The sequence below is a fragment of the Euprymna scolopes genome, chromosome 44 (assembly GCF_053919585.1).
Source record: "Euprymna scolopes isolate OS-2025 chromosome 44, ASM5391958v1, whole genome shotgun sequence".
Lineage (NCBI taxonomy): Eukaryota > Metazoa > Mollusca > Cephalopoda > Sepiida > Sepiolidae > Euprymna > Euprymna scolopes.
Genome location: NC_136525.1, coordinates 52,039,939 through 52,065,355, shown reverse-complemented (window position 1 = coordinate 52,065,355; position 25,417 = coordinate 52,039,939). Strand labels below are relative to the sequence as shown.

Genomic DNA, 25,417 nt, shown 5'->3' with positions numbered 1-25,417 from the left:
TTGTTCAAAAATAAAATTTTAATTTGTTTGATTTTATTGGTATTTTTGACAAATCAGAATGAAGCGCGGTGATACCGAACTTAACGTACGTTGCTTAGGAGTCATACAAACAAACTTGACTTAAAATAAATTTGTAAATTAAGTGTGTTTATCTTTTTTTTAGTTTTAGATGTAATTTTAGTATTCTATTTAGTAAATATACTGAAATCTGTGTTTTAGAAAAAAAAAATGATTAAATTCTGATATTTGTTTTAGAATAATGCGGGACTTTATTTTGAAATTCAAAATTTTGGAATCTTTGACAACGCCAAGTTTTTAGTTAATTTAAAAATTTGTTTTCCTTCATGTGACAAAAAAAAAAAAAAAACGGAAAAAAAAAAATTAATGGAATCTCGGTTGGAAGAAGTCACACGTCGCTTGAAAGAAACCGAAAAGTTTTTAGATGGTGTCTATAAAGAAGAAGGACTTCAAGAAAAACATGAAAAAAGGGAAAATCAGAAATCTGCTTCGATTTTTGGCTTTTCCAACAAGTGAGTCAAGTCATTAATATTATTGTCGCTTCTTTGGTGCCTGTTAAGATGGAGCCGAGACATCGATTTAAAAAAAATGTAGTTTTAAACAAACAGCAACAGTACTTACATTTCGAAAATAGTAATATATCCAAAAATTACGAACATTTATAAGAGTATTTGGTTCTTTTACAGTTTAATCAAGACATTAAAAAAATATGAAAATAGCGAAAAAAAAAAAAGGTTATATTGTACGTATCCGTTATGGACTGAAGATCTCGGAAAAAATTTCTGGGTTTGTATTACTGTACACATAGATTCGAAAAAGTTGTCAAAAAAAACCCCAAAAATATAACAAATGTTATGAAAGGCAAGATAAGTTACTTTTCTACCAAACTGGATATATTTTTCGTGTTTTTATTCAATTTAACATGTTTATTCAGCTCGAAAAGCATACAGTGTTTACCAATATGTATTCGAAAATTCAAGATGGCGGCCGACTCTCTCTTTAACACGGTAAGTTCAGGAAAAGGTGTTATAAATAATAAACTAGACAAAATACTATTAAAAACCACCGAATATGTGTCAAGTTATGTCACGGTAACATATATTGAGCGAATTTCTAACAGTATTTTGTCTAGTTTATTATTTATTACACCTTTTTCCAAATTTACCGTGTTAAAGAGAGAATCGGCCGCCATCTTGAATTTTCCAATAGATCGGTAAACACTGCATGTTTTTCGAGCTGAATAAACATGTTACATTGAATAAAAACAAAAAAAAAATGTATCCAGTTTGGTAGAAAAGTAACTTATCTTGCCTTTGATAACATTTATTTGTTATATATTTGTTTTTTGACAACTTTTTCGAATCTATGTGTACAGTAATACAAACCCATTTGTTATGATACCGAGCAAAAAGTTCGATTTTTAGGAAGAAAAGCTAGTATTAAAGTTGGGGAGGGAGTGTCGGCGCTTTAAACTGAGTTATCTCCCCGTGGCGTGTTCAAAAAATTCAAAGATATCTACCTTCAACGCGAACGCGCTGTCATAAAAACATGTTTTTCCGCTGTAAAAAAAAAAAAAAAAAAAAAACTCGATCAAATTAAGTGAAATTTTTATTTCGGAGATCTTCAGTCCAAAACGGATACATACAATATAACCTTTGTTCGATATTTTCATTTTTTAGTGTCTTGATTAAACTGTACAGTGTACACGTACTAAGTATTTATAGTTAAAAATAATTGGTAAATTTTTACGACGTGCCTCCTCCTCACCCCAGCGACCAGCGTAGTATAAACACCCCTAACCATCCATGTTAAGAACGGCTTTCGGAATAAACAACCCAACCTCGAAAGCCGTTCTTAACATGGGGAGGTTGGAGTGGGAGGTTATTCCGAAAGCCGTTCTTCTTAACATAGAGTGATTGGGGGGGTGTTTATACTACGTGGGAGCACGTTGTGAAAAATACCAAATAATCTTTACGGAAAATTGGTCTGGGGTGGGGTGGGGGTGCCTGAAGAATTTTGCCCCTTTTCTGTATTTTTTTAATTTTCGCCTTTTTTTTTTTTTTTTTTCTTCAATTTTTTCAGCAGATTATTATCGAGTGGACACTAGTCTACAAGATTATGAAAAAAAACTTTTTTAAAAAAGTTAATATTAAATTATTTGTAGGGGTGCTCAGTTTCTAATGTAATGTCCTAATAAATCAATCACCCATTTTTGAACCACTCGATGTTTTTAAGCCAAATTTCCCGAATTTCGTCTTTTTTTTTTTTTTTTTTATAGCAGCTTATCCTGTTTTATTTCGCTTTTTAAAATAATCTCCAAAAAGGCTAAACCACTTTAAAAAGGCAAACTTTGTGTGTTCGTTCCCTATGAACTCGAAAACGGCTGGGTTGATTTTTATGAAATTTCACACGAAGGTACTTTATGTGCCTAGCAGTCTTCTTAGATAGGTTTTGTATCAGAATGTCTTTGACAAGTATCAATAATCGAAATAATCCAATGAAAGAAGGAACAGGTGATTTTGACCAAAGTTAACACCTTATACAGCCTAACATCACAAGTGCATTTGAGAAGTTTTATTATCACATAAGCCGAAAGGCCCGATGGAACTCTTTACTCTTTTGATTCCCAATGTTTCATCTGCTTAAACTTTAATCACGTGATTACGGTTTAGCATCAATAAAATAAACCATTCATTCAAATGTCGCTTGTTATGGATTTAGCTGAATACGATATTAAAAATCACTTTGTATTCAAACGGTTCTTTGGAAAAGAAATATGCAAAATAAAGTGGTGAATGTTATCGTGCTATTTTTTAAAAAATAGTATTTTCAAGTTAAATTCAAGTTTTACAATATCTTTTTGTTTCGTAATTGTCTGTATTTTTGAGATGAGGTGTTTTCATTGATTGAGATTGTCGGACTGACTTCCTCATCTTGGTTGTTATAGTCACAACGTTTCGGCCGTTTTGCCCTCCGGCCTTCATCAGGTGTTTTGTATCAAACTGGGGAACCGTTTGTTAGGAGTCTCGAACCCAAACATCTTTTTGTTTATTAAATTGTTAGGTGAAAGTACAGAATAGTTACAATATGCCCGCCAGCCCGGTAACATAAGTGCATAAGTATCAATAAAATGATTTTTAATATCGCATTCAGATAAACCCATAACGAGCGACATTTGAATGAATGGTTTATTTTAATTATGCTACACCATTGCTACACTGTAACCACGTGATTAAAGTTTAAGCGGAGTCAAAAGAGTAAAGAGTTCCCTCCGGACTACAACTTGGATGTCTTCAAGTCTAATGTTAACAAATTCCTAATGAACCACCCCCCTAATTAAACACTTCATAAAATCTCCTCACTAACGTGATGTACTTGCAATAACCCTTATCCCTGAGTGGCTTCCGGGCCTTGATAAGTGGTGATCACTGTGTAAAAAAAAAAAAGAAAAAAAAAGAGTTCCGGCTCGACATATAAAATTGACAGTAAGTTCTTTCGTATGATAGGAGCGCATTCAAAATGAATTTTTTGGTTTTGATTTACACACACACACATATAAACACCCGGGCAACGCCGGGTACCCCAACTAGGTATATATAAAAATAATTTCATAAAAGGCACCTCATAGTAATAAAATAGGATAATTCTTTATGTTGAGATTGCTTTTAAAAAGAAAATAGCTAAAAATTTTTAATAAGTACATGATAAAATTAAATTCGTTAATTTTTTTTTTTTTTACTACAGAAAACCATGACTTTAGTAAAGGTATTTTTTGGTTTAAACAAAATAATACATTTCCACTAAGATTTAAATAAAAATAATTTAGTTCATTATATTCCGTGATCATTATTTTATAAATGCTGAAAATTTCATTAAAATTGGTTAATTTCCTGATTTTTGGTGAATTTTTAAGTAAAGGGTGGGGTCAAAATGTTTATTCGTTTTGAGCACATTCATTTTGCACGAACATAGTACTTTTTTTTTTTCTTTTTTTTTTTTGCACAGTGATCACCACTTATCAAGGCCCGGAAGCCACTCAGGGATAAGGGTTATTGCAAGTACATTATGTTAGTGTGGAGATTTGATGAAGTGTTTAATTAGGGGGGGCGGTTCATTAGGAATTTGTTAACATTGGACTTGAAGACATCCAAGTTGTAGTCAGGTGGGAAGCAGGCAGACGGAACAGAGTTCCACAGGCGTGCAGTTCTAAGAAAGAAGCTTTGTTCATGGAATCCGCGTTTTGATTTAGGCACAGATATAGAGTGGGGGAAATGTTTCACAGTGGATTCAGCTAGACGGGTGTTTTTCGTGAAAGATTGGCAAGGGGGTACCAGGGATTGGAGTTCAGACGAGCACCTTCCATGAAAATAACGATAAAACAAGGATAGGTTCGCAATGTCTCTTCTGTGGGAGAGGGGTTGCAGGGTAGAGAAAAGGGCATCCCCCACTAAACCACGAAGTCTATTTTGCACTCTGTTAAGGCATGATAGGCTTATTTGTTCTGGTGCAAAAAAAAAAAATTACAGAAATGACTTTTTTTTTTTTTTTTTTTTTTTTTTTTTGCTAAACACATCATGCCTCCAAATACCCAGGCAATGCTGGGCACCCAGGTTAGTTCTATTGCCATGGAAATAACGATAGAACAACAACAGGCTCGCTATGTCTCTTCTGTGGGAAAGAGGTTACAGGGTAGAGAAAAGGGCATCCCCCACCAAGCACCCAGGTTAGTTCTATAATAAATAAAAATAAATAACAATCTATAGTTAACTTATACACTCTTTATCTGTGCCTAAACGTAAGCGTAGATTCCATGAACAAAGTTTCTTTCTTAGAACTACACGCCTATAGAATTGTCTTCCGTTTTCCTGCTTTCCAGCTGACTACAATATGGTTGTCTTCAAGTCCAACATAAACAAGTTCTTGATGAGCCGTTCCACTTAAGTTAACAAATTTACCGAATTTCCATTACTAACGATTACTATATTGTCCAATTGACTACTGTACACTCTTTAACCCTTATCCTCGAGTGATCTCTGGGCCTTGATAAGTGGTTACGCCTATGAAAAAAAAAAAAAAATACACAGGTTAATACCTAAAATGACACAATTTTTGGTCTTAAAATGCACATCGATTTACACACAAGATCAAATTATATACAAATATATACAGTATTTATTCTTATACTTTATCCGTAATATAATAACTTCCGGTGAGTGTTTCAGCATTTTTGCTGTTTAGGTTTGTAGGACAATTTTTTTTTTGATTCTCATTTTTGAAGAATTCCATTCAGGACTCATATCAACTACTTACGCCTGACAGTATACTATACCTCTATAAGGCAACCATTCGCCCATGTATGGAGTACTGTTGTCACATCTGGGCTGGTGCATCTGCTGCTTGTCTCTCGCTCCTGGACAGGGTTCAAAAGAGAGTCGCCAACCTGATAGGTCCTTAACTGTCATCTAGGCTTCAGCCTCTGTCCCATCGACGAGATGTTGCATCCCTCTGCCTGTTCTACAAATATTTTAATGGTGAATGCTCTGACGAACTGCAAACACTTGTACCTCCCCGACGTAACTACCCCCGACAAACCCGACAAGCTACTAAGTCTCATCCCTTTACAGTAGAGATCCCTAGGTGCAAGAAAGCCTTTTACTCCAATAGTTTCTTCCCCAGAACTGCGGGTCTTTGGAACTCCCTTCCGGGATTCTGCTTTCCCAACTGCAGTGATATGCAGAAGTTCAAGTGTAATGTTAACAAACATCTTTCTACTCTTCTCCCTTCATAATGACCCCGCTAATTAAGTCCCTAATAGTAGCCCCCTGCTTCAAAGTGGCACTGTGCCTTGTTTGGGGTGGTGCCTTGTTTGGGTGTTTGGGGTGAAAATTAAATAAAAAAAAACAAAAAAAAACAAACTAATATTGTCTCTGATTTCTTGTACTTTTAAATGTAAGTTCTTTTTATTAATTAAAATTTTTTTTTTTTTAGGTCTGGCAAAACTAAACTGCATCACTTGATGAAAGAGTCGGCCGCTGAGGCAGAGTCTGATCCTTTGCGGAAACAATCAAAACCTTTCTTTGATCTCAACTCCAACGTGAAATACGAAGAGAACACTCCGTCAGGGTCAGAGTTGAACTTTGAACCAGACAAACTTATAGCAAGCACTCCAAAGAACAACGTAAGTTAAATAAATTGTACGTACGGCGTTTTTGAGGGAACGATAACATTATTCTTTGCTGTCGATCATTTCATGGCATCACTGAGAAATATGATTGGATGCTGTATTTCTGTGGTGTTCGAAAGAATAATGACACACCCATATATGAAAATACTAGCAGGCTACCCAGCGTTGCCCGGTCGTAAAATATGCATGAATATTATATTTCAATTCAAACAGAAACTGAGACATGCGCATGCTAGTATTATGTCTTTTCTAAACAGTTCATTTCATGTAAGTAAAACAAAAAATACTCGAGCTGAAATCGAAACCCAAACCTAAAGACAGCGAGTCAAGTACGATAGCCATTAGACCAGCTTGACATGATCTTTAAAAAGTGTTTTCAAACCTACTTATTGTTAACTAGTTGTGAAGTGTCCTTATACACACACACACACACACACACACACACACATACACACATATTTTCACTTTTATATATATACTAGCAGGCCGCCCAGTGTTGCCCGATCGTAAAATACCCATAAATATTAAATTTTAATTCATGCAGAAACTGAGACATGTGCATGTGAGTATTATGTTTTTTCTAAACAGTTCACTTTTTGTAAGTAAAAAAAAAATCTCAAGCTGAGATCGAAACTAAAACCTAAAGAAAGTGAGTCAATACGATAACCTGCTTGACATGATCTTTAAAAAGTGTTTTTTTTACATAGGCCACTTATCAAGGCCGAGAATCCACTCAAGGAAAAGGGCAATATAGTAATCGATAGTAATGGAAGTTCGGTAAATTTGTTAACCTAACGGCTCATCACTTATATAGGCCACTTATCAAGGCCGAGAATTCACTCAAGGAAAAGGGCAATATAGTAATCGATAGTAATGGAAGTTCGGTAAATTTGTTAACCTAACGGCTCATCAGAAACTTGTTTACATTGGACTTGAAGATAACCATATTATAGACAGCTGGAAAGCAGGAAAGAAGCTTTGTTCATGGAATCTACGTTTAGATTTAGGCACAGATAAAGAATGGGGAGAATTATTGATTGTGTTTTCAGCTAGACGAGTGCTTCTTGTGAATGTTTGGCGAGGGGGGAGTGGAGACCATAGATTGAAGCTCAGTTGAACACTTTCCATGATACCGAGATGTAAGAGAGCTTTACTTTCAAACCTACTTATTCTTAACATAAGTAATTTGTCATGTAAATGATTTCCTGAAACAGTTGACAAACTGATAAAAATCTGATGATCCAGAAGATCCAGTTTTTCAGTTTTGGCTCCTTAGCAGCCCTTTTTTGGTCCCCCGGATTTATCAGAGAGGGACCTACATTTTCAGTGGTGTCCGTTAGTCCGGACGACTGCCAGATAACCGTCCATTAGTTTTTCCTGAAATTTCGCCACAAATTGTACTTTATTAAATAGATGTGCACAGATGTGCAAAAATTCCCGTTGCGTCCCCCCAGGGGCTCAAAAGAGGTAAAAAATGCCCCAAAATAGCCAAAAATGACACGTGTTGCCCCATCACTTTTGATTTATGGGTGATGACTATCCATGCTCATTCATGCCCCTGCTAATTTTCTATTATGAAGGAAACGGAACATTTATCGTTATTTCCATGGCAGGTGCTCGTCTGAACTCAAATCTCTGGTCCCCCCTTGCCAATCTTTCACGAAAAACACCCGTCTAGCTGAATCCACTGTGAAAAATTTCCCCCACTCTATATCCGTGCCTAAATCAAAATGCGGATTCTATGAACAAAGCTTCTTTCTTAGAACTGCACGCCTGTGGAACTCTGTTCCGTCTGCCTGCTTCCCACCGGACTACAACTTGGATGTCTTTAAGTCCAATGTTAACAAATTCCTAATGAACCGCCCGCTTAAGTAAACACTTCATCAAATCTCCACACTAACGTAATGTACTTGCAATAACCCTTATCCCTGAGTGGCTTCCGGGCCTTGATAAGTGGTGATCACTGTGTAAAAAAAAAAAAAAAAAAAAATATACACCTGCCTTACCACTAACTCAACGTTGGCACTTCACACTTCTCACATGCATCATTTCTTCACTGTTTTTTGTGGCGTCATCTCACATGCAGCACCAGAAGGGGATCACATATGCGCTGCTTGTTTCTGGATGAAAACTGATTAAAATGTTTTCAATATGTCTGAATATCCTATATACCAAATTTCAAGTTTGTAGATCAAAAAAAAATCGATGAGTATACAAAGTGGGAAATATCCTCACGCACGCACATTCTCACTTTTATATATAGATAGATAACAATTGACCTTAGAGTCAGTGACAGTGATGTCTGGTTAGTTTTTTTTTTTTTTTTGGCACATTGCCACTTTGATGTAGGGGGCTACTATCAGGGAAATAAGCTACAGGGGTTCTATGTGGGGAGTTGGGCAGCAAGATGTCGGTTCACGTTACACTTGAACTTCTGCATGTCAGTACAGTTGGGGAAGCAGGAATCTGGAAGGGAATTCCAAAGTCTAGCGGTTCTAGGGAAGAAACTACTGGAGTAGAAGGCTCTCTTACATCTAGGGATCTCAACTGTGAAGGGGTGGGATTTAGCTGCTTGTCGGGTTTGTCGGGGGTATTTACGTCGAGGGGGTACAAGTGCTTGCAGTTCGTCGGAGCATTCAATGTTCAAGTACTTGTAGGACAGGCAGAGGGATGCTACATTTCGTCGATGGGGCAGAGGCTGAAGTTTAGATGACAGTTCAGGACCTATCAGATTGGCGACTATCTTTTGAACCTTGTCTAGGAGTGAGAGACTAGTGGCAGATGCACCAGCCCAAATATGACAACAATACTCCATACATGGGCGAATGGTGGCCTTATAGAGGCACAGGATACTTTTGGGCACTAGTAGCTTTCTAGCACGGTAGAGAGAACCTACCTTTTTCGCAGCGGTTCTGGCAATGCTCTCAATGTAATTTTGTTAGGAGATGCGATGGATTGATTCTTCTTGGAGCTAAATCATCAACCAACCCCAATATCCTTTTCAGTTGTTATTATACAACCATTTGTGACCACATAAAATGCCCCTTTGGGACTGCATCGTCACTATAGCTGTTACTGGTCATTGTCATTTCACTAAATTGACCTTACTTTGATCCGACTTGATTACACTTGAGTAACCTTTTTTACTGAAAATGAACTTTCAAATCTCATACATTGAACTTATCATTTTTTGTAACAATTGTCCAAGTTTGGTGTTCATCTTTTTTTTTTTTTTTTTTTTTTTTACATAGGTACTTATCAAGGCCCAAAGGCCACTTGAGGATAAGTGTACAGTAGACAGTTGGACAATATAGTAATTGTTAGTAATGGAAATTCGGTAAATTTGTTAACTTAAGTGGAACGGCTCATCAAGAACTTGTTTAAGTTGAACTTGAAGACAACCATATTGTAGTCAGCTGAAAAGCAGGGGAACGGAAGACAATTCCACAGGCATGCAGTTCTAAGAAAGAAGCTTTGTTCATGGAATCTATGTTTAGGTTTAGGCACAGATAAAGAGTGGGGGGAATTATTGATAGTGTTTTCAGCTAGACGAGTGTTTCATGTGAAAGTTTGGTGAGGGGGGGACCATAGATTGGAGCTCAGTAAAGCACTTGCCATGATAATAACGATAAAGCAGAGACAAACTCGCAACATCTCTTCTGTGAGAAAGAGGTTGCAGGGAAGAGAAAAGAACATCCTCTACGAGGCTATGAAGTCTATTTTGAACTCTATCAAGGCAAGATAAGTCCTTTCTAGCAGCTCCTGCTCTGAATTTAAAAGTTAAAAACGGCAAGAATTTTCTTGTCAATCTGATATATAAATAAAACAGTATATGTATGCATGCGTGTGTCTGTGTGAAAATATTTAACCGATAAACTCTTAAACTACTGGTCACATGATGCTGAAATTAACAGGAAACAGTGATGATATACCAAGGACGGTTTATAACGAGTAAAATCTTTGTTTGGATGGATGAATAATGTGTAAAGAGCCGCGCATTGTATCTGGCGAGACAAAGCGCGACTCTTTACAAACAGACTTCTTTCTCCAACTTTATAACATGGCAAGGAAGAAAAGGAAACAAAACAACATACTGAAGATGGAGTATACCTCTGAAATATATTTGTGATAAATTTCAAACAAGTAAAATATTTGTTTATTTTCTTAATATTACGTTGTGATTTGGCTTTCAAGCGCACTTGATGCGTATTTTATTTTATATTCCAAGGATAGAATACTGCTGCCATATCTGGGCAGGAGCTGCTAAAAACAGCCTATCCTCCCTTGACAGAGTACAAAATAGACTTCGTGGCTTAGTGGGGGATGCCCTTTTCTCTACCCTGCAACCTCTCTCCCACAGAAGAGACGTTGCGAGCCTATCCTTGTTTTATCGTTATTTCCATGGCAGGTGCTCGTCTGAACTCCAATCTCTGGTCCCCCCCTCGCCAATCTTTCACGAAAAACACCCGTCTAGCTGAATCCACTGTGAAAAATTTCCCCCACTCTTTATCTGTGCCTAAATCAAAATGCGGATTCCATGAACAAAGCTTCTTTCTTAGAACTGCACGCCTGTGGAACTCTGTTCTGTCTGCCTGCTTCCCACCTGACTACAACTTGGATATGTTCAAGTCCAATGTTAACAAATTCCTAATGAACCACCCCCTTAAGTAAACACTTCATCAAATCTCCACACTAACGTAATATACTTGCAATAACCCTTATCCCTGAGTGGCTTCCGGGCCTTGATAAGTGGTGACCACTGTGTGTAAAAAAAAAAAAAAGAATATATATATATATATATATAAAATATAAAGGGATGATGTCTTCCATTAAAACGTGGATGACATTATCCCTTTTCTGACGTAATAACTCTTTGTGATATCATAAAGGATTATCTTAGTGTTTTGCAACTCTGAGTTAATGACGTCATCCTTGTTTGATGTCATAAATAATTTTCCCAGTGTTTTGCTGTCACGTGTCTATCGTCCAGCGGCTGCCTTTGTGGTCAGATCGCAAAAGTGTGCAGAGTTATAGGCTATTGTGTAAACACCAGTTGACGGCAATTATCGACCAGAGCTTGTGATAACCCCTGCGTTTCGGCCAGGTTGCATCTGATGTACACCTCAAAGGAAATTTCCAAGAAACGGACACTTCCAATGGGAAAAGGCAACACGTTTATTCGAGTGAGTAATAGAAGTGTTTGGCCCTCAAACGTCGATTCTATCTTGAAGGACGCCATCCATCCCCATATTCCATCTCAACCTTTTTTTATTCTTTGATGGTCCTCACTTAGTTTCTAAATAGGAGTGGGAGCTGACCTGCTTATTTTTCATTAACCTGGAAAACAGTGAGTGGTCTTCACTTAGCTTCCACTCCCATTTAGAGATTGACTTGCTTATTTTTCATTAACCTCGAAAACAGTGGGCGGTCTCCATTTAACTTCCACTTCCATTTAGAGACTGAGCTGCCTATTTTTCATTAACTCGGAAAAAAGTAGGCAGTCTCCATTTAGCTTCTACTCCCATTTAGAAACTGACTACGTATTTTTCATTAACCCAGGCAAATAGTGAACGGTTTCCACTTAGCTTCCACTCCCATTTAGAAACTGACATGCTTATTTTCCATTAACTCGGAAAACAGTGGGCATTCTCCACTTAGCTTCTACTTCCATTTAGAGACTGACCTGCCTATTTTTTCATTGACCTGGAAAAGAATGGATGGCTCCATTTAGCTTCCACTCCCATTTAGAAACTGACCTGCTTATTTTTCATTAATCCGGGCAAACAGTGTGTGCTTTCCATTTAGCTTCCACTTCCATTTAGAGACTATCTGCTTGTTTTTAATTCGCCTGGAATTGGCCTTTAAGCAGGTATAAACAAAATTTTTTGTTGTCAAAAAGAATGATTGCTCCCCCTTCTCCTTTTTCCAAAATTAAACAGAGTATAATATCCAAACAGTGGGTGCTTTCCACTTAGCTTCCACTCCCATTTAAATTAAAATAATATCCAAGTGAAAGGGAGACTTTGTCATTTTTATTTGATTAAATCAATTGGCCTTTTAGCTACGAGAAAAGTGTAGTATATGTTCTGATAGATACACTTCATCTTTTTTTGTTCTCAGTGAGTACAGGAGAAATTCTTCTAGACAGAGTACATTTTTATTTTTGTTCCAATCTAGAGTTCCCTTTTAGGGGAGCTGGATTTTTCTCACATTTAAAAAAAAAAAAAAGAAAGCACAACCGTCTGTCTAACTCTGCACTCATGGGGAGGCAAGTAGAATAGAAATGAAAGAGTCGGTGGATTTTTTTTTTAGTTTTTCTAATTTGTTTTTGCATAAAAAAATAACAAAATTTTGCGTTTATGAATATGTGCGTTTTTGTTTATTTTTTAAAATTTGGTTTTCTTTTTTCAATTTTTTTCAATTTGTTTGGTTTATTCAATTTTTAAAAAAAATTTTCAATTTTTTTCAATTAATTTGTTTTTTTTTTCAATTATTTTTTTTCAATTTTCTTTTTAATTTGTTTTGTTTTTTAATTTGTTTTCAATTTTTTATTTGTTTTTTAAAATTTGTTTTTTTAATTTGTTTTTTCTTTCAATTTGTTTTCTTTTTTCAATTTTTTTTCAATTTGTTTTTTCAATTTGTTTTTTTTTTCAATTTTTAAAAAATTCGTTTTTAATTTGTTTGTTTTTACAATTTGTTTAATTATTGTTTTTTAATTTGTTTTTTTTCAATTTGTATTTTTTCAATGTTTTTTTTAAATTTTTGTTTTGTTTTATTTATCTGTAATTTTTTTTCTTTCAACTTGTTTTTTCAATTTGTTCTTTTCAATTTTTCAGTTTGTTTTTTCTTTCAATTTGTTTTTTTTCCAATTTTTTATTTGTTTTTTTTTTAATTTGTTTTTAATATTTTTTCCAATTAGTTTTTTTTTTCAATTTTTTTTGCAAAAAAAAAAAATTCAAAATTCCATTTTTATGTACAGTTTTTTCTTGTTTCTTTTTTCAATCGGACGGAAAAAAGGATCGGAAAATGAGGGAAAATATTTTAAACGAACGGATCTTAGATTTGCAATCGGAACTTCAGACTCAGGATCAGATACTCAGGTAAGTCTATTTTTTTAATAGAAATCGCTCCAAACAAGGCATGAAGCCATTTGATGTAAAAAAAAAAAACTACTTCAAGGTGAAAATCTAGCCAAAAATAAATGTAATGTGGATAGAATCCGACTCAGAAAGCAGCAATTTTTCCCCTTTGTCAGCGACATCTGTTGTGGAATGTGAGAACTAAAGGACAAAATAAGGGAAACAAGAATAACGAGACTGTTGAAAGTATACCTGACATCCACTTTCTACTTTCCACCACTAGATTTCGATCCAGAAAAGAGCAATTCTTCCCTTTTTGTTAGGAATATCGGTCATGGAATGTGAGTGTGACAACACATGGCCCACCGATAGGCCGCCGACCTCCAAACGTTGTGCGTGCCGTGGATTTTTCGTTCAACTTCTTATTTTCTTATGGCCGTATCGTCATTTTCTCACTGGCCTCTGTCGATGGGGAAACACGCGAGTCCACAAGTAGAAAAATAAAATAAGACAAATACAGAAAAAACACAACACAAATAGTTTGCATACATATTGGTTGGAATCTGGGTGCGTATGAAATTGAAACTATCCTTTACATGCTGAGGTGCACATTTATCTCTACTGTCGAGGCCGTCTTCGTCGGTTATTTGATTAATTGATCTCTGGTTGTTCAAAAGCTCCCGAACTGGCCCAAACCATGATCCACCTTCAGTGACGTTCAAACTCCTGCTGTCCACCTGTCATCAACTGTTTGCCGGCTGTTTTAACTCCCAACTGACTACCCGGCGTTGTGATCTCAAGTCCCCCACCCTGGTTAACCGGAAGCTGCCCTTCTCTTTTTAAGCATCTCATTGACTCCCCCCCCATCCCCCTCTCCTGTCAAGTGTCGTTGATTCTCTTTGTTATCCGTTCTGTAGATTTCTATTGCCATTTGTCAAATCTAAAAGCTTGATCGAAAAATACCTACAGATTCATCGTCTGTCATTTCCTATCGCTTTGTTCACTGTGTTGTGTAAGGGTGTACCATGTCACCATACAGAGATATGTACTTGTGACTGAAAGTTCATCATTACGTGTGTATGTGTCACTATATGTCTCTGGTGGTTCTTCGTTATCTGAACCCTAAGGTGTGTTGTTGTAGTCTATGTTCACACGCTATGATCGTCTAAATGTTCATATACGGGTGTGTGTGTGTCATACGTGAATTTTGGACATACCTTATTTTCATGCGTCCCTTTTTTCTTTTTTTTTTTTTCTTTCTTTTTACACGGTGGTCACCACTTATCAAGACCCGGAAGCCACTCAGGTATAAGGTTATTGCAAGTACAGTACGTTAGTGTGGAGATTTAATGAAGTGTTTACTTAAGAGGGCGGTTCATTAGGAATTTGTTAACGTTGAACTTGAAGACATCCAAGTTGTAGTCAGGTGGGAAGCAGGCAGACGGAACAGAGTTCCACAGGCGTGCAGTTCTAAGAAAGAAGCTTTGTTCATGGAATCCACGTTTTGATTTAGGCACAGATAAAGAGTGGGGGAAATTTTTCACAGTGGATTCAGCTAGGCGGGTGTTTTTCGTGAAAGATTGGCGAGGGGGGACCAGAGATTGGAGTTCAGACGAGCACCTGCCATGGAAATAACGATAAAACAAGGATAGGCTCGCAATGTCTCTTCTGTGGGAGAGAGGTTGCAGGGAAGAGAAAAGGGATCCCCCACTAAACTACGCAGTCTATTTTGTACTCTGTCAAGGCAGGATAGGCTGTTTTTAGCAGCTCCTGCCCAGATATGGCAGCAGTATTCCATCCTTGGACGTACTTGGCTTAATTTTGGTCCATCTGGAATTCATCTTGTTCTTCGAGAGGCGAAGCTGGAACCTGTTTGGACGAATATGCATTCACTCCAAAAACACTGATTGTACTTTATATTATCCTTATTTTACTTTCCAGAATGTCGACGCAGATGAATATGGAAAGTGAATTTCTTTTTGCCATGTCTCCATTTTTGAGGCACGTCATCTCCCTCCTAAGGGGGAGAGACAGCCATTAAACCCAACCGTTCTGTTCCAATTCTAAGTTCCAACTCCAATTATTCTTCTCGGCTAACTAGAACCACGTAACATACACATACTTCCATCAGCTGATCAGATGTTTCAGGTAAACTTGTCTATGATATGGTTTTATCATATTTTGACAGTTTTTTTTATCAACATTCTTCTCTTGCTTATCTCTCCAGTTAGATAGATAGATAGATCGAGGTGGATAGATATAGAAATAGATAGCTAATTAGATCGAGAGATATATCGATAATACACTTAGATAAATAGAATGTCGACGTAGATGAATATGGAAAGTGAATTTCTTTTTGCCATGTCGGGTTCTTCTTAATTCTATCAGTTTCCATTTTTGAGACACCTCATCTCCCTCTCAAGGGGGGGGGGGGAGACAACCATTACACCCAACCACTCTGTTCCAACTCCAATTATTCTTCTCAACTAATTAGAACCATGTGACCCACATGTACTTCTGTCAGCTGATCAGATGCTTCAGGTAAACTTGTCTATGGTATGGTTTTATCATATTTTGACAGTTTTTATCAACACATCTTCATACCCATCTCTTGTTTATCTCACTAATTAGTTAGATAGATAGATCGAGATGGATAGATACAGAAATAGATAGATAACTAGATGGATAGATATATTGATAATACAAATAGATAAATAGATAGATAGATAGACAGGTAAATAACGAACAAATACGTTCTTGTGTTCGACCTACTACATAACAACTGTAAGATTTCCTACTTGTCTATTTCCCCACCCTCTCAGCATTTAGTGACCCGGGTCATCCTCATAGTATGAGATGAGGACTAAAGGACAAAATAATTGAATCGAGACCTACACGGCTGCCGAATATAAACCCATGATCTGCTTTCTACTCTCCTTAAAATTGATTGAGACACTGGTGGTCTAGCCTGTGACTGGAATCCTATTTAGAAGTGCCTTATTTTCGGAGATGTTTTTCAAAGGATATCAAGTCAAGTACGTTTGAAAACACAGAATGACGTTCTGACTTGTACGTGATGATAAGAAGAAGAGTTGAACGATAGATAGATGAAAATATGTATTTTTATCGTAAGATGTCTGTTGAAAGATATGGTCTACATACGTGTCACATAGTCATTACATGTCAATACTCGGAATCCCCACATTGTATGAAGGCAGTGTCAAGGGAACAAAGACAAGAAAAGAATTCAACTTGCTTTTTTTTTTCAGTTAAAATAACAGACATTTATTTATAGGTACTTTCGAGAATAACACCTTGTCTCTTGTTCAAAACATCTTCTCATACTCCAATGTGCTGTCCAACACGTGGTACACTGTATTTACCCGATCGTGTTTAGGACACATCTGTCTTTGTCGCTCTCGGGTGATAATGTTACTAAAGGCAAGATTGCAAGGAAACCAAGACAAGGAAAGAATTCAAATCATTATTTCTTTTTCAGTTGAAACAGCAGACATTTATTTACAGGTACTTCCAGATTAATGCCTTGTCTCTTGTTAAAAAGTTTTTTTCTCGTATTCCAATGTGCTTTACAAGACTCTGCCATGGCGAACACATGGTACTCTGTCTTTGTCCGACCATGTTTGGGGTGTGTCTTTCCTTGTTACTCTCGGTCCACATGTGCAACACATCTATTTCTGTCCCTTTTTCTTTCCTTTTTCCTCGCTGTGACGTCACCTTGCACACGGTTTGGTCATTTACAAGCAGCTGCTGCTGTCATATGTGTGTCTGTGCTCCGTTACATACGTATTCTGTCTGAGAAGCATGGCTAGAGGCCTATTGACAAATGTTGGCGAAAAGCATTTCAGTGATTTTTTAAAGGAAATTAAATAAAATTGTAGTGGAATTGGCAATAACCGAAATGGGGGGAAATAAAAAGCTTACCTCGGATACTTCTGTTGTAGTGTTGCGGGCCGAAGGGAAGTGAGTGGAAGAGAGTTCCAAGATGGCATCCATGGGTTTTTATTGGCGTTGACCCCATGCAATTCTTGCAGAATCACGTCCCGGCCACTATAAAGGCAGGACGCTGGGAAGCAGTTAGGCAGTGTCCTGCAGATTGTGTGTTGGTGGTTCTGGCGGTTGGATTGTTCTTTGTGACGAACCACGAATTTGCAAGAAGCGAGTTTTCTTCTGCCTTTTTTTCTGTCTCCTTCTTTCTTTACGGTCATTACAGCCAAGAAAATCCCTCTCGTCTAGAGGTGGGCGGTGCAGGGCGAAAGTGACTATTTCCTATATTTGTTCCCGATTTTTGCCTACTACATTTTGCTGCAAAAATAAGGGTGGAACGATAAAATTGTTGCCCTATAAAAGACAACATGATTCCATTTCCGTTTGATGATAACTGTTTTTTTTTTTTTTTTTTTTTTGTGGCAGACCATCTACTAGTTGGCTAGTTGTGTATAAATCCCAAGCCGAGTCGCGCTGCCACACCCAGAGTCTGCCACCATTGGTTTTATATAGATTTTATTCACCTTTCAGGTCTCGATCGCAGAAGAATGAAAAGTGAATGTCTTTGGTTGCGTGGTTAATTCAAAGTCTTATTTTCACACATGTCAGCGTCCCCCTCCCCCAGTGAAGGGGAGGGGACGACCTGTTAAGCCGTCCGCTCTGCTCAACGTCCAAACCCAAACTCACTGACTCCAGCTAACCTGATCACGTGACTCACACGCAGATCAGCTGACCCTCTCTTCCGGTAAAACATGTTTACAATATGATTTACCATATTTCTTTCTTATTTTTTCTTTTTTTTTTTTACATGGAGGTCCCCACTTATCAAGGGCCAGAAGCCATTAGGGGATAATGGTTATTGTGTGTACAGTAATCAATGGGATAGTGTTACAGTATTCATTAGTATTGGAGATTTGATAAGTGTCTTAAGGGGGTAGTTTGCCAGGAATTTGTTTATGTTGGACTTGAAGACCTCCAATTTGTAGTCAGGTGGGAAACCGGCAAACGGAAGGGAGTTCCACAGTCGTGCACTTCTAAGAAAGAAGCTTTGTTCATGGAATCTACGCTTGGATTTAGACACAGATAAAGAGTAGGGGAAAATTATTGACAGTGGTTTCAGCTAGACGGCTGTTTTTCCAGAAAGATTGGCGAGGGGGGACCATAAATTGGAGCTCAGACAAGCCCTTGCCATGGAAATAACGATAAAACAAAGATAAGTTCGCAACGTCTCTTCTGTGAGAAAGAGATTGCAGGGAAGAGAAAAAGGCATCCCCCACTAAGCCACGAAGTCTATTTTGTACTCTGTCAAGGCTGGATAGGCTTTTTTTTAGTAGCTCCTGCCCAGATGTGGCAGGAGTACTTCATCCTTAGACGTACTTGGCTTTTATATAGATAGAGAATTGCAACAGTATTCCATCCTTGGACATACTTGGCTTTTATATAGATAGAGAATTGCATCAGTAGTGAGATATCTTCTGGAGCGATAGAAGGATCCCACCATTTTCCCAGCGACCTTGGCCACAGATTTGATGTATGTGTTCCATTTCAGATCAGGAGTAAAGGTCATGGCCAGAAGCTTATGTTCGACCTATTTCCTAACATAATTTTATCGTTCCACTCTGTATACTGGCCGCTGCAAACTGTCGTGCATAGTGTGTGTTTATTTCTGTGTGTTCTATGGGAGGAGTTGGTTCAACTATAGTCGAGCCATTCTTAGTTTCTGTTTTTTTTTTTTTTCGTTCAGAGATGCTGAAGAAAGATTTGAACGAGCCCAACAAGAGACGGCTGATGCGTTTCAAGAGAAGGAATGTCTACGAGAACTTGTGGCCGATCTTACGAGGGAATTGACCGAAGTAAAGCAATTAAGGAAAAGGTTGGTTACATTTCTTCGTACGAGGGTCATTTCAAAAGTAAAATCTTTTAACTCACAAAGTTAAAGAGCTACAAAGATGAGAATGGTATATCATTGGAATGACCAATGTTTTTTTTGTTGTCCCAGAATTTATTTTTCTACATAGTAAACACCATTCTTCAATTTACTCTTGCCAGCGATGAATGATGGCTATGTATGAGCGTCTAGAGGCTTGCTTTGTCATACGAGGGTCGTTCCAAAAGTAATACCTCCTATTTTTTTAACTAAACAAGTTGAAGAGCTACAAAAATGGGAGTGGTACTATTAAAACGAGCAACCTTTTTACACTCCAGAATTCATTTTTGCTACATAGCCACCAGCATTCTCTATGCCCTTTTTTGTCAGGAATTCAATAACACGTATCTGCTTCTGATGCACATCCATGATGATAGGGGTTGCTTTCTTAGAGTCTCGCACTGTCAATATCTGCAACAGAGAGATGAAGCTTTCAGGTCATGTGCATAAGTTCAGTTATCATAACAATGCAATTTAAAATCCCAGCTGATCCGTTCGGGCGGAATAAAAAAAAAATAGGACACATTACTTTTGGAACGTCCCTCATATTTTTAAAAAACAATCACTTTTATATTATCAAACTTTTTAGTTAATCAAATTTTTTACTACTAACCCTAAGTCTGATTGGCAAACATAATCGACCAAAAGTAGAACACCCTTAGAAAACTCAAAAAGTTGAAGAGCTACAAAAATGGGAGTGGTACCATTAAAACGAGCAACCTTTTACACTCAGAATTCATATTTGCTACATAGCCGCCAGCATTCTCAATGCCCTTTTTGCCAGGAATTCAATGGCACATATCTGCTTCTGATGCACATCCATGGTGATAGGGGTTGCTTTTGGAACGTCCCTCATATTTTTAAAAAACAGTCACTTTTATATAATCAAACTTTTTAGTTAATCAAATTTTTTACCACTAACCCTAAGTCTGAGTGTCAAAAGTCATAAACCAAACATAATTGCCCAAAAGTAGAACACCTTTAGAAAACGCAGAGGATTCATCTCCTATAGCAAACGAAAAAAATTTTGTCATTTAATTTAATTTATGCACTAAACTGACCCCCAACTCAAAATTCTAAAATATTTATACATTAATACCATAGTACCTTTAACGTATGTACGTGCATCATGATTTCCAAATAATATATATATATATATTTTATTTTTTTTACATGGTAGTCACCACTTATCAAGGCCTGGAAGCCACTCGGAGATAAGGGTTATTTCGTGTACAGTAATCAATGGGATAATGTCGCGGTAATCGTTAGTAATGGATATTTTATAGTTGATATTATTCGATCGGGAGATCCTATTTAATAAAAAGAAGGGTAGAAGGTTGTAACATACTATGAACATTAAATCAGTATAAATACATTGTTTATAGTGTGTTATCATTTTCTATCCTCCTTTTCAATAAGTAGGATCTCCCGATCAGTGAAAACACGATGGAAAAAGATTTTGAAATAAAAAAAAAAAATGATGGCGCTTTTAGGCCGTACGTGATACCTAAAATATACCTTCTTGGTCTTCTAGTTAGGATCCAAGGGTAGTATCTGTTTTGTCTAAAGATAGTATAATGATATCGTGAGGTTTCTGTTCGTGCCGGGCATTTATACAATGAAAATAAGTCACAGACTCCTATAAAGATTTTTTTTTTTTTTTTACATGGAGTTCACCACTTATCAAGGCCCAATGGCCACTCAGGGATAAGGGTTATTGTGTGTGCAGTAAGAGATAAACCGTAATAACCAGATATATTCTGACACTACATTAACCAGATTACTACAAGAAAATCACGGGGTCTCCATTCACGGTGAACATCCACAGAATGCCCAGCAGTAATATGAAAGATACCACTTTGGAAATTCCACAGATCTTGCTAGTATATATATATATATATATATATATATATATATATATATATATATATATTTGAGAGAGAAAAAGAATTACAAACATAAATGTAATCATGATCCTCGAGATTGGAATCAAAAACTCAATAAAAGCAATTAAAGAAATAGGAAATTAAAATCAAATAAATTTATTGATCCATCAATTTCAAAAAATGAAATAATAATGAAAAGTCCTTAATCCATGAATTTTCAAAGATATACTTTTTTCATCAAAGGATAAACAAAAAACAAAACAAAAAAAAACGCATCATTGGTTAACATAAATTTGAAAATATATAAAATATATAAGAAACTTTATGAAAAATAAAAGATATATATATATATATATATATATATATATATATATATATATATATATATATATATATCTTTTTTCTTTTTTTTTATATGACAAGTTTTTTTAAGGTGTTCACATGTAATCACTTTAAAAAAATAGAATCTAATTTTTTGGTGGGTGGAGATGAGAGGCAAATTTTACCATCTGGGTTATAAATTCGATGTTCTTTATGCAAGGGATGTAACTCAATTCACACTTTTGTTTCTTGTTGAAAAAATGCCATAAAAACGTATAGAATGCTTCAGATCATTTTTGGACCATCTTCCATGAACCGAGCATGAGTTTTTGAGTAGCATAAGAGATTCAAGGAAGACAGGGAGTCTGTGATGGATGATGAGAGATGTGGGAGAAGTAAGGCAGTCAGGGTTGATTGGCCAAATAAAGAATTTCATGGATAAGGACTGTTGTGTGTCTATGTCAGCGTGGGAACTGGTCACACAATTATTCACAAGAAACTGAAGATGCGGGAGATTTGTGCGAAGTTTGTCCCAAGAGTGCTCCATCCTTGTCACAGACTAATTGACCAAGAGGGTTATCAAGACAGTTCCTCACCCTCCCTATAGTCCAGACCTTGCTCTCTGTAACTTCTAGTTATTCCCTAAGCTCAAGGAAACCTTAGCGACTGTCATTATGAGACTATTGAGAAAGAGGCTGTGACAAGGGTTATTGACATGCACACACAAGAGGACTTCTATGGGACCTTCCAGAAGTTGTTAGAACAGTACAACAAGTGCATTGCAGCCGGAGGAGATTACTTTGAAGGGGACTAGAGTTTCATGTGTGTAATATCAATAAAAGTGACCATACAGAAAAAGTTTGGAAACTTATGGACCTATTTACTATGCCTCCCCACGGGACAGAGTTAGACACCAGGGTCGTTTTTTTAACGTGGAGAAAAGGTACGAAAATAAAAATTGTCTCAGTCGTGAAGGATTTCTCCTTTACCGAAAGAGAACAAGAAATGGAAGTGCAGCATCTGAAGAACAGATACTACACTTTGATCTTGACCAGAAAAAGTTTGGAAACTTATGGAACACACTTCTTTGTTTTTATTAAATTTAATTGAATTTCATTTTTTATTTTTTTCGGCCTCAGCTCAAATGCCTGGTATTCAACCCCTAGTCTGGAGACTTATTGAAGCCACCTTGTAGATAAGACTAGTTGTTGGTGCCACAGCCCTGATATGGCAACAATACTCGATACATGAGTGAATGGTGGCTTTGTAGAAATATACGATCCTGGTAGATTCGTTCCATTGTTTAGAATTATTAATGCAATGTATAAAGGAATGTTCCAATTTCCAATTTCTCTCCAAAGATATTTCTTTTTCTTTTTTACTTTAATTATTGACTAGCAGGACCTGTGGAAATTCCACAAGGGACTCATTCATATGTAATATATTGATGTTGGTATTCTGTAAATGTTCAGTGTAAATGGAGACGCTCTGATATTATTGTAGCTTTTTTTGTTTAAAATGCAAAAGTATTTATCTAAGCTAGCATGAACGCCCAATAAAGCCCGGTCATAAAGTATGTTTAAATATGATATTTTAATTCTTGCAGATTTTGTATAAATTAAAGTTCTATCGATTTTTATATGTTATAAAGTTGCGATTTCAAAAATAAAAATATATACTCTTATGACTTAGTTGCATTAGCTTGAATCGAAACCGAAATAAAAACTTATGAAATAAAATATCGAAACTGAAACCAAAACTTATGAAGAATTCTTGATAAAATTATTTATGACAAAAAATTGATGACTTAAGTGCCATCAGCTATAGTCGAAACCGAAACCAAAACTTATGAAGAATTATTTATTACAAAAAAAAGACAAACATTACAATTAAACGACCCGGATGTAAGCGTGACACACAAAAAAACACCCACGCTATCGTATTACTATATAGATGAGTGGCATCCTCCCCTACATCTATCGTATTAATATATAGAATGTGTTTTTATGTCTAATGGTAGCGAATATCACTGGAAAGTGACATGTTTTGGTTTGGATTCTTGCTGATGGCACCCAGGTTATATATTTTTCAACCCTTTGAAACTACGATGGAGTACTTAAAAAGGAAGTAGCTTATCCTGCCTTGACAGAGTTCAAAATAGACTTCGTTAGGGATGCCCTTCTCTCTTCCCTGCAACGTTTTTCCCAAAGAAGAGACGTTGCAAGCCTGTCCCTGCTTTATCGTTATTTTCATGGTAAGTGCTCATCTGAGCTTCAATATATGGTCTATCGTATTAATATATAGATATTTTTTCCGTATCATGTTTTGATTCGAGATGCACTTGTTAGATTCCAACTCTGTAGCCCTTGAATATACTTTCTGGTCTGTCCATGTGTTTCGTTCATATCATCAACTTTCGTAAAATCTTGCAGAGAAAAAGAAGACATTCGGAAACATTTTGCTGAATATCAGATGAACAGTCAAGAAAAAAACCATTTGGTAAGTAAAATATAGTTAATATAAGTATATATATATATATATATATATATATATATATATATATATATACATACAATAGGACAACAAGAGAATGAAATGAAGACACAAAACTGTATATTGATAGATATAGAATGGATCATTTATTGAATAATGGAATACATGCAAAATTTGGGGGATAGAAGGGACTCTTTATGCCAGGGCATTTCGAAGCCTAATGCTTCTCATCAGAAGAGTAGAGAAAGTGCTAGGTAGCATAGGGGAGATGCGACGTCTAGCGTAAGGTTCATTGCTTCTCCTTATTCATTCTATAATTCCTCTTAATCTTTTTCATCCCTAATGAACCTTACGCTAGACGCCGCATCTCCCCCATGCTACCTAGCACCTTCTCTACTCTTCTGATGAGAAGCAATAGGCTTTGAAATGTCCTGGCATAAAGAGTCCCTTCTATCCTTCCAATTTTGCCCGTATTCTATTATTCAATAAATGATCCATTCTATATTCACCTATATACAGTTTTGTGTCTTCATTTCATACTCTTGTTGTTCTATTGTATAAGCTCCAATAATTATTGTTGAGCTTGACATTATCCGGATAAGTCTCCTCTTGTGGAATTGATCTTTCTCTTTTCCTTTTACATTAAGCTATATATATATATATATATATATATATATATATATATATATATATATATAGTCTTATTTGTAGTATTCCGAATTTTGCTGGGTTTATATAATTCAGTAATCGTTCATATACCAATGAATTTTAAGCCAAAAAGAGATGACTTAAACTGTAAGCTACAAAATTATCATATTTCATAATTGAGCATTCATATACTGTTTTAACAAAAACCAATACTTCAAGGAATGGATTGACAGCAACAAAAAGTGTATTTCATTGTTAGCTACAATTGTTTCAAGACCATTTGGAGAAATTGAAACAATATATCGTTTGAAAATTTTCACAAGAGCAGCCTTTCTTCAGACTTATTGAATAAAAAACACTTTAACAATAGAACATTATGGAAAACATTTCTCTTATGAGGAAAAGAAAACAAGTGAAACTATTTTACCTGTCACATCTTTGCAAGGTATTTTTAAAAATATGTATATATCTCCCAATTTTCGTATCACTATTTAAAAAACTATCATACAATGGTAACAGTAATTACTTATAACCATTTAATATGTTTTATTAATACTATTCGTTGATTCCTTAAATTAGATTTCTATATATTTCTTTATTTCATATAACTTATTTTTACATTTTTTTTTTTAGTTTTAATTTTATAATCTGGCCATATCAACTAAGTTAAATCGTTTCGATTTTATGTTAGTTTCGTATTAATACGGAACTAACATAAACTTTGTTGATATGGCCAGATTATGAAAAAAAAAAAAAGAAAAAATATATTTGGTTTGAGATTGTGCCACCCTTGCCTCACAATTTCATGCTCAACTGCCCTTACAGGGGGTATCTTTTGTCTTTTGGGACTGAACGG

General features: G+C 36.1%; 1 protein-coding gene across 5 annotated transcripts in view; it reads left to right on the top strand.

The window, feature by feature from the left end:
- Positions 1-113: 113 nt before the first annotated feature.
- LOC145268610 (uncharacterized) overlaps positions 114-25,417 on the top strand; it is a 142,714-nt gene continuing 117,410 nt past the window's right edge. The window contains exons 1-5 of one of the 5 annotated variants that reach the window (XM_080124062.1): positions 114-530; positions 6,007-6,197; positions 13,209-13,302; positions 19,031-19,159; positions 23,853-23,919. In XM_080124062.1, coding sequence (XP_079980188.1) covers positions 385-530; positions 6,007-6,197; positions 13,209-13,302; positions 19,031-19,159; positions 23,853-23,919 — 627 coding nt within the window. In that variant the 5' untranslated portion in view covers positions 114-384. Of the gene's footprint in view, positions 531-6,006; positions 6,198-11,240; positions 11,386-13,208; positions 13,303-19,030; positions 19,160-23,852; positions 23,920-25,417 lie in introns of those variants that run through there. The other 4 variants (XM_080124063.1, XM_080124064.1, XM_080124065.1 and 1 more) reach the window with 4 other exon arrangements.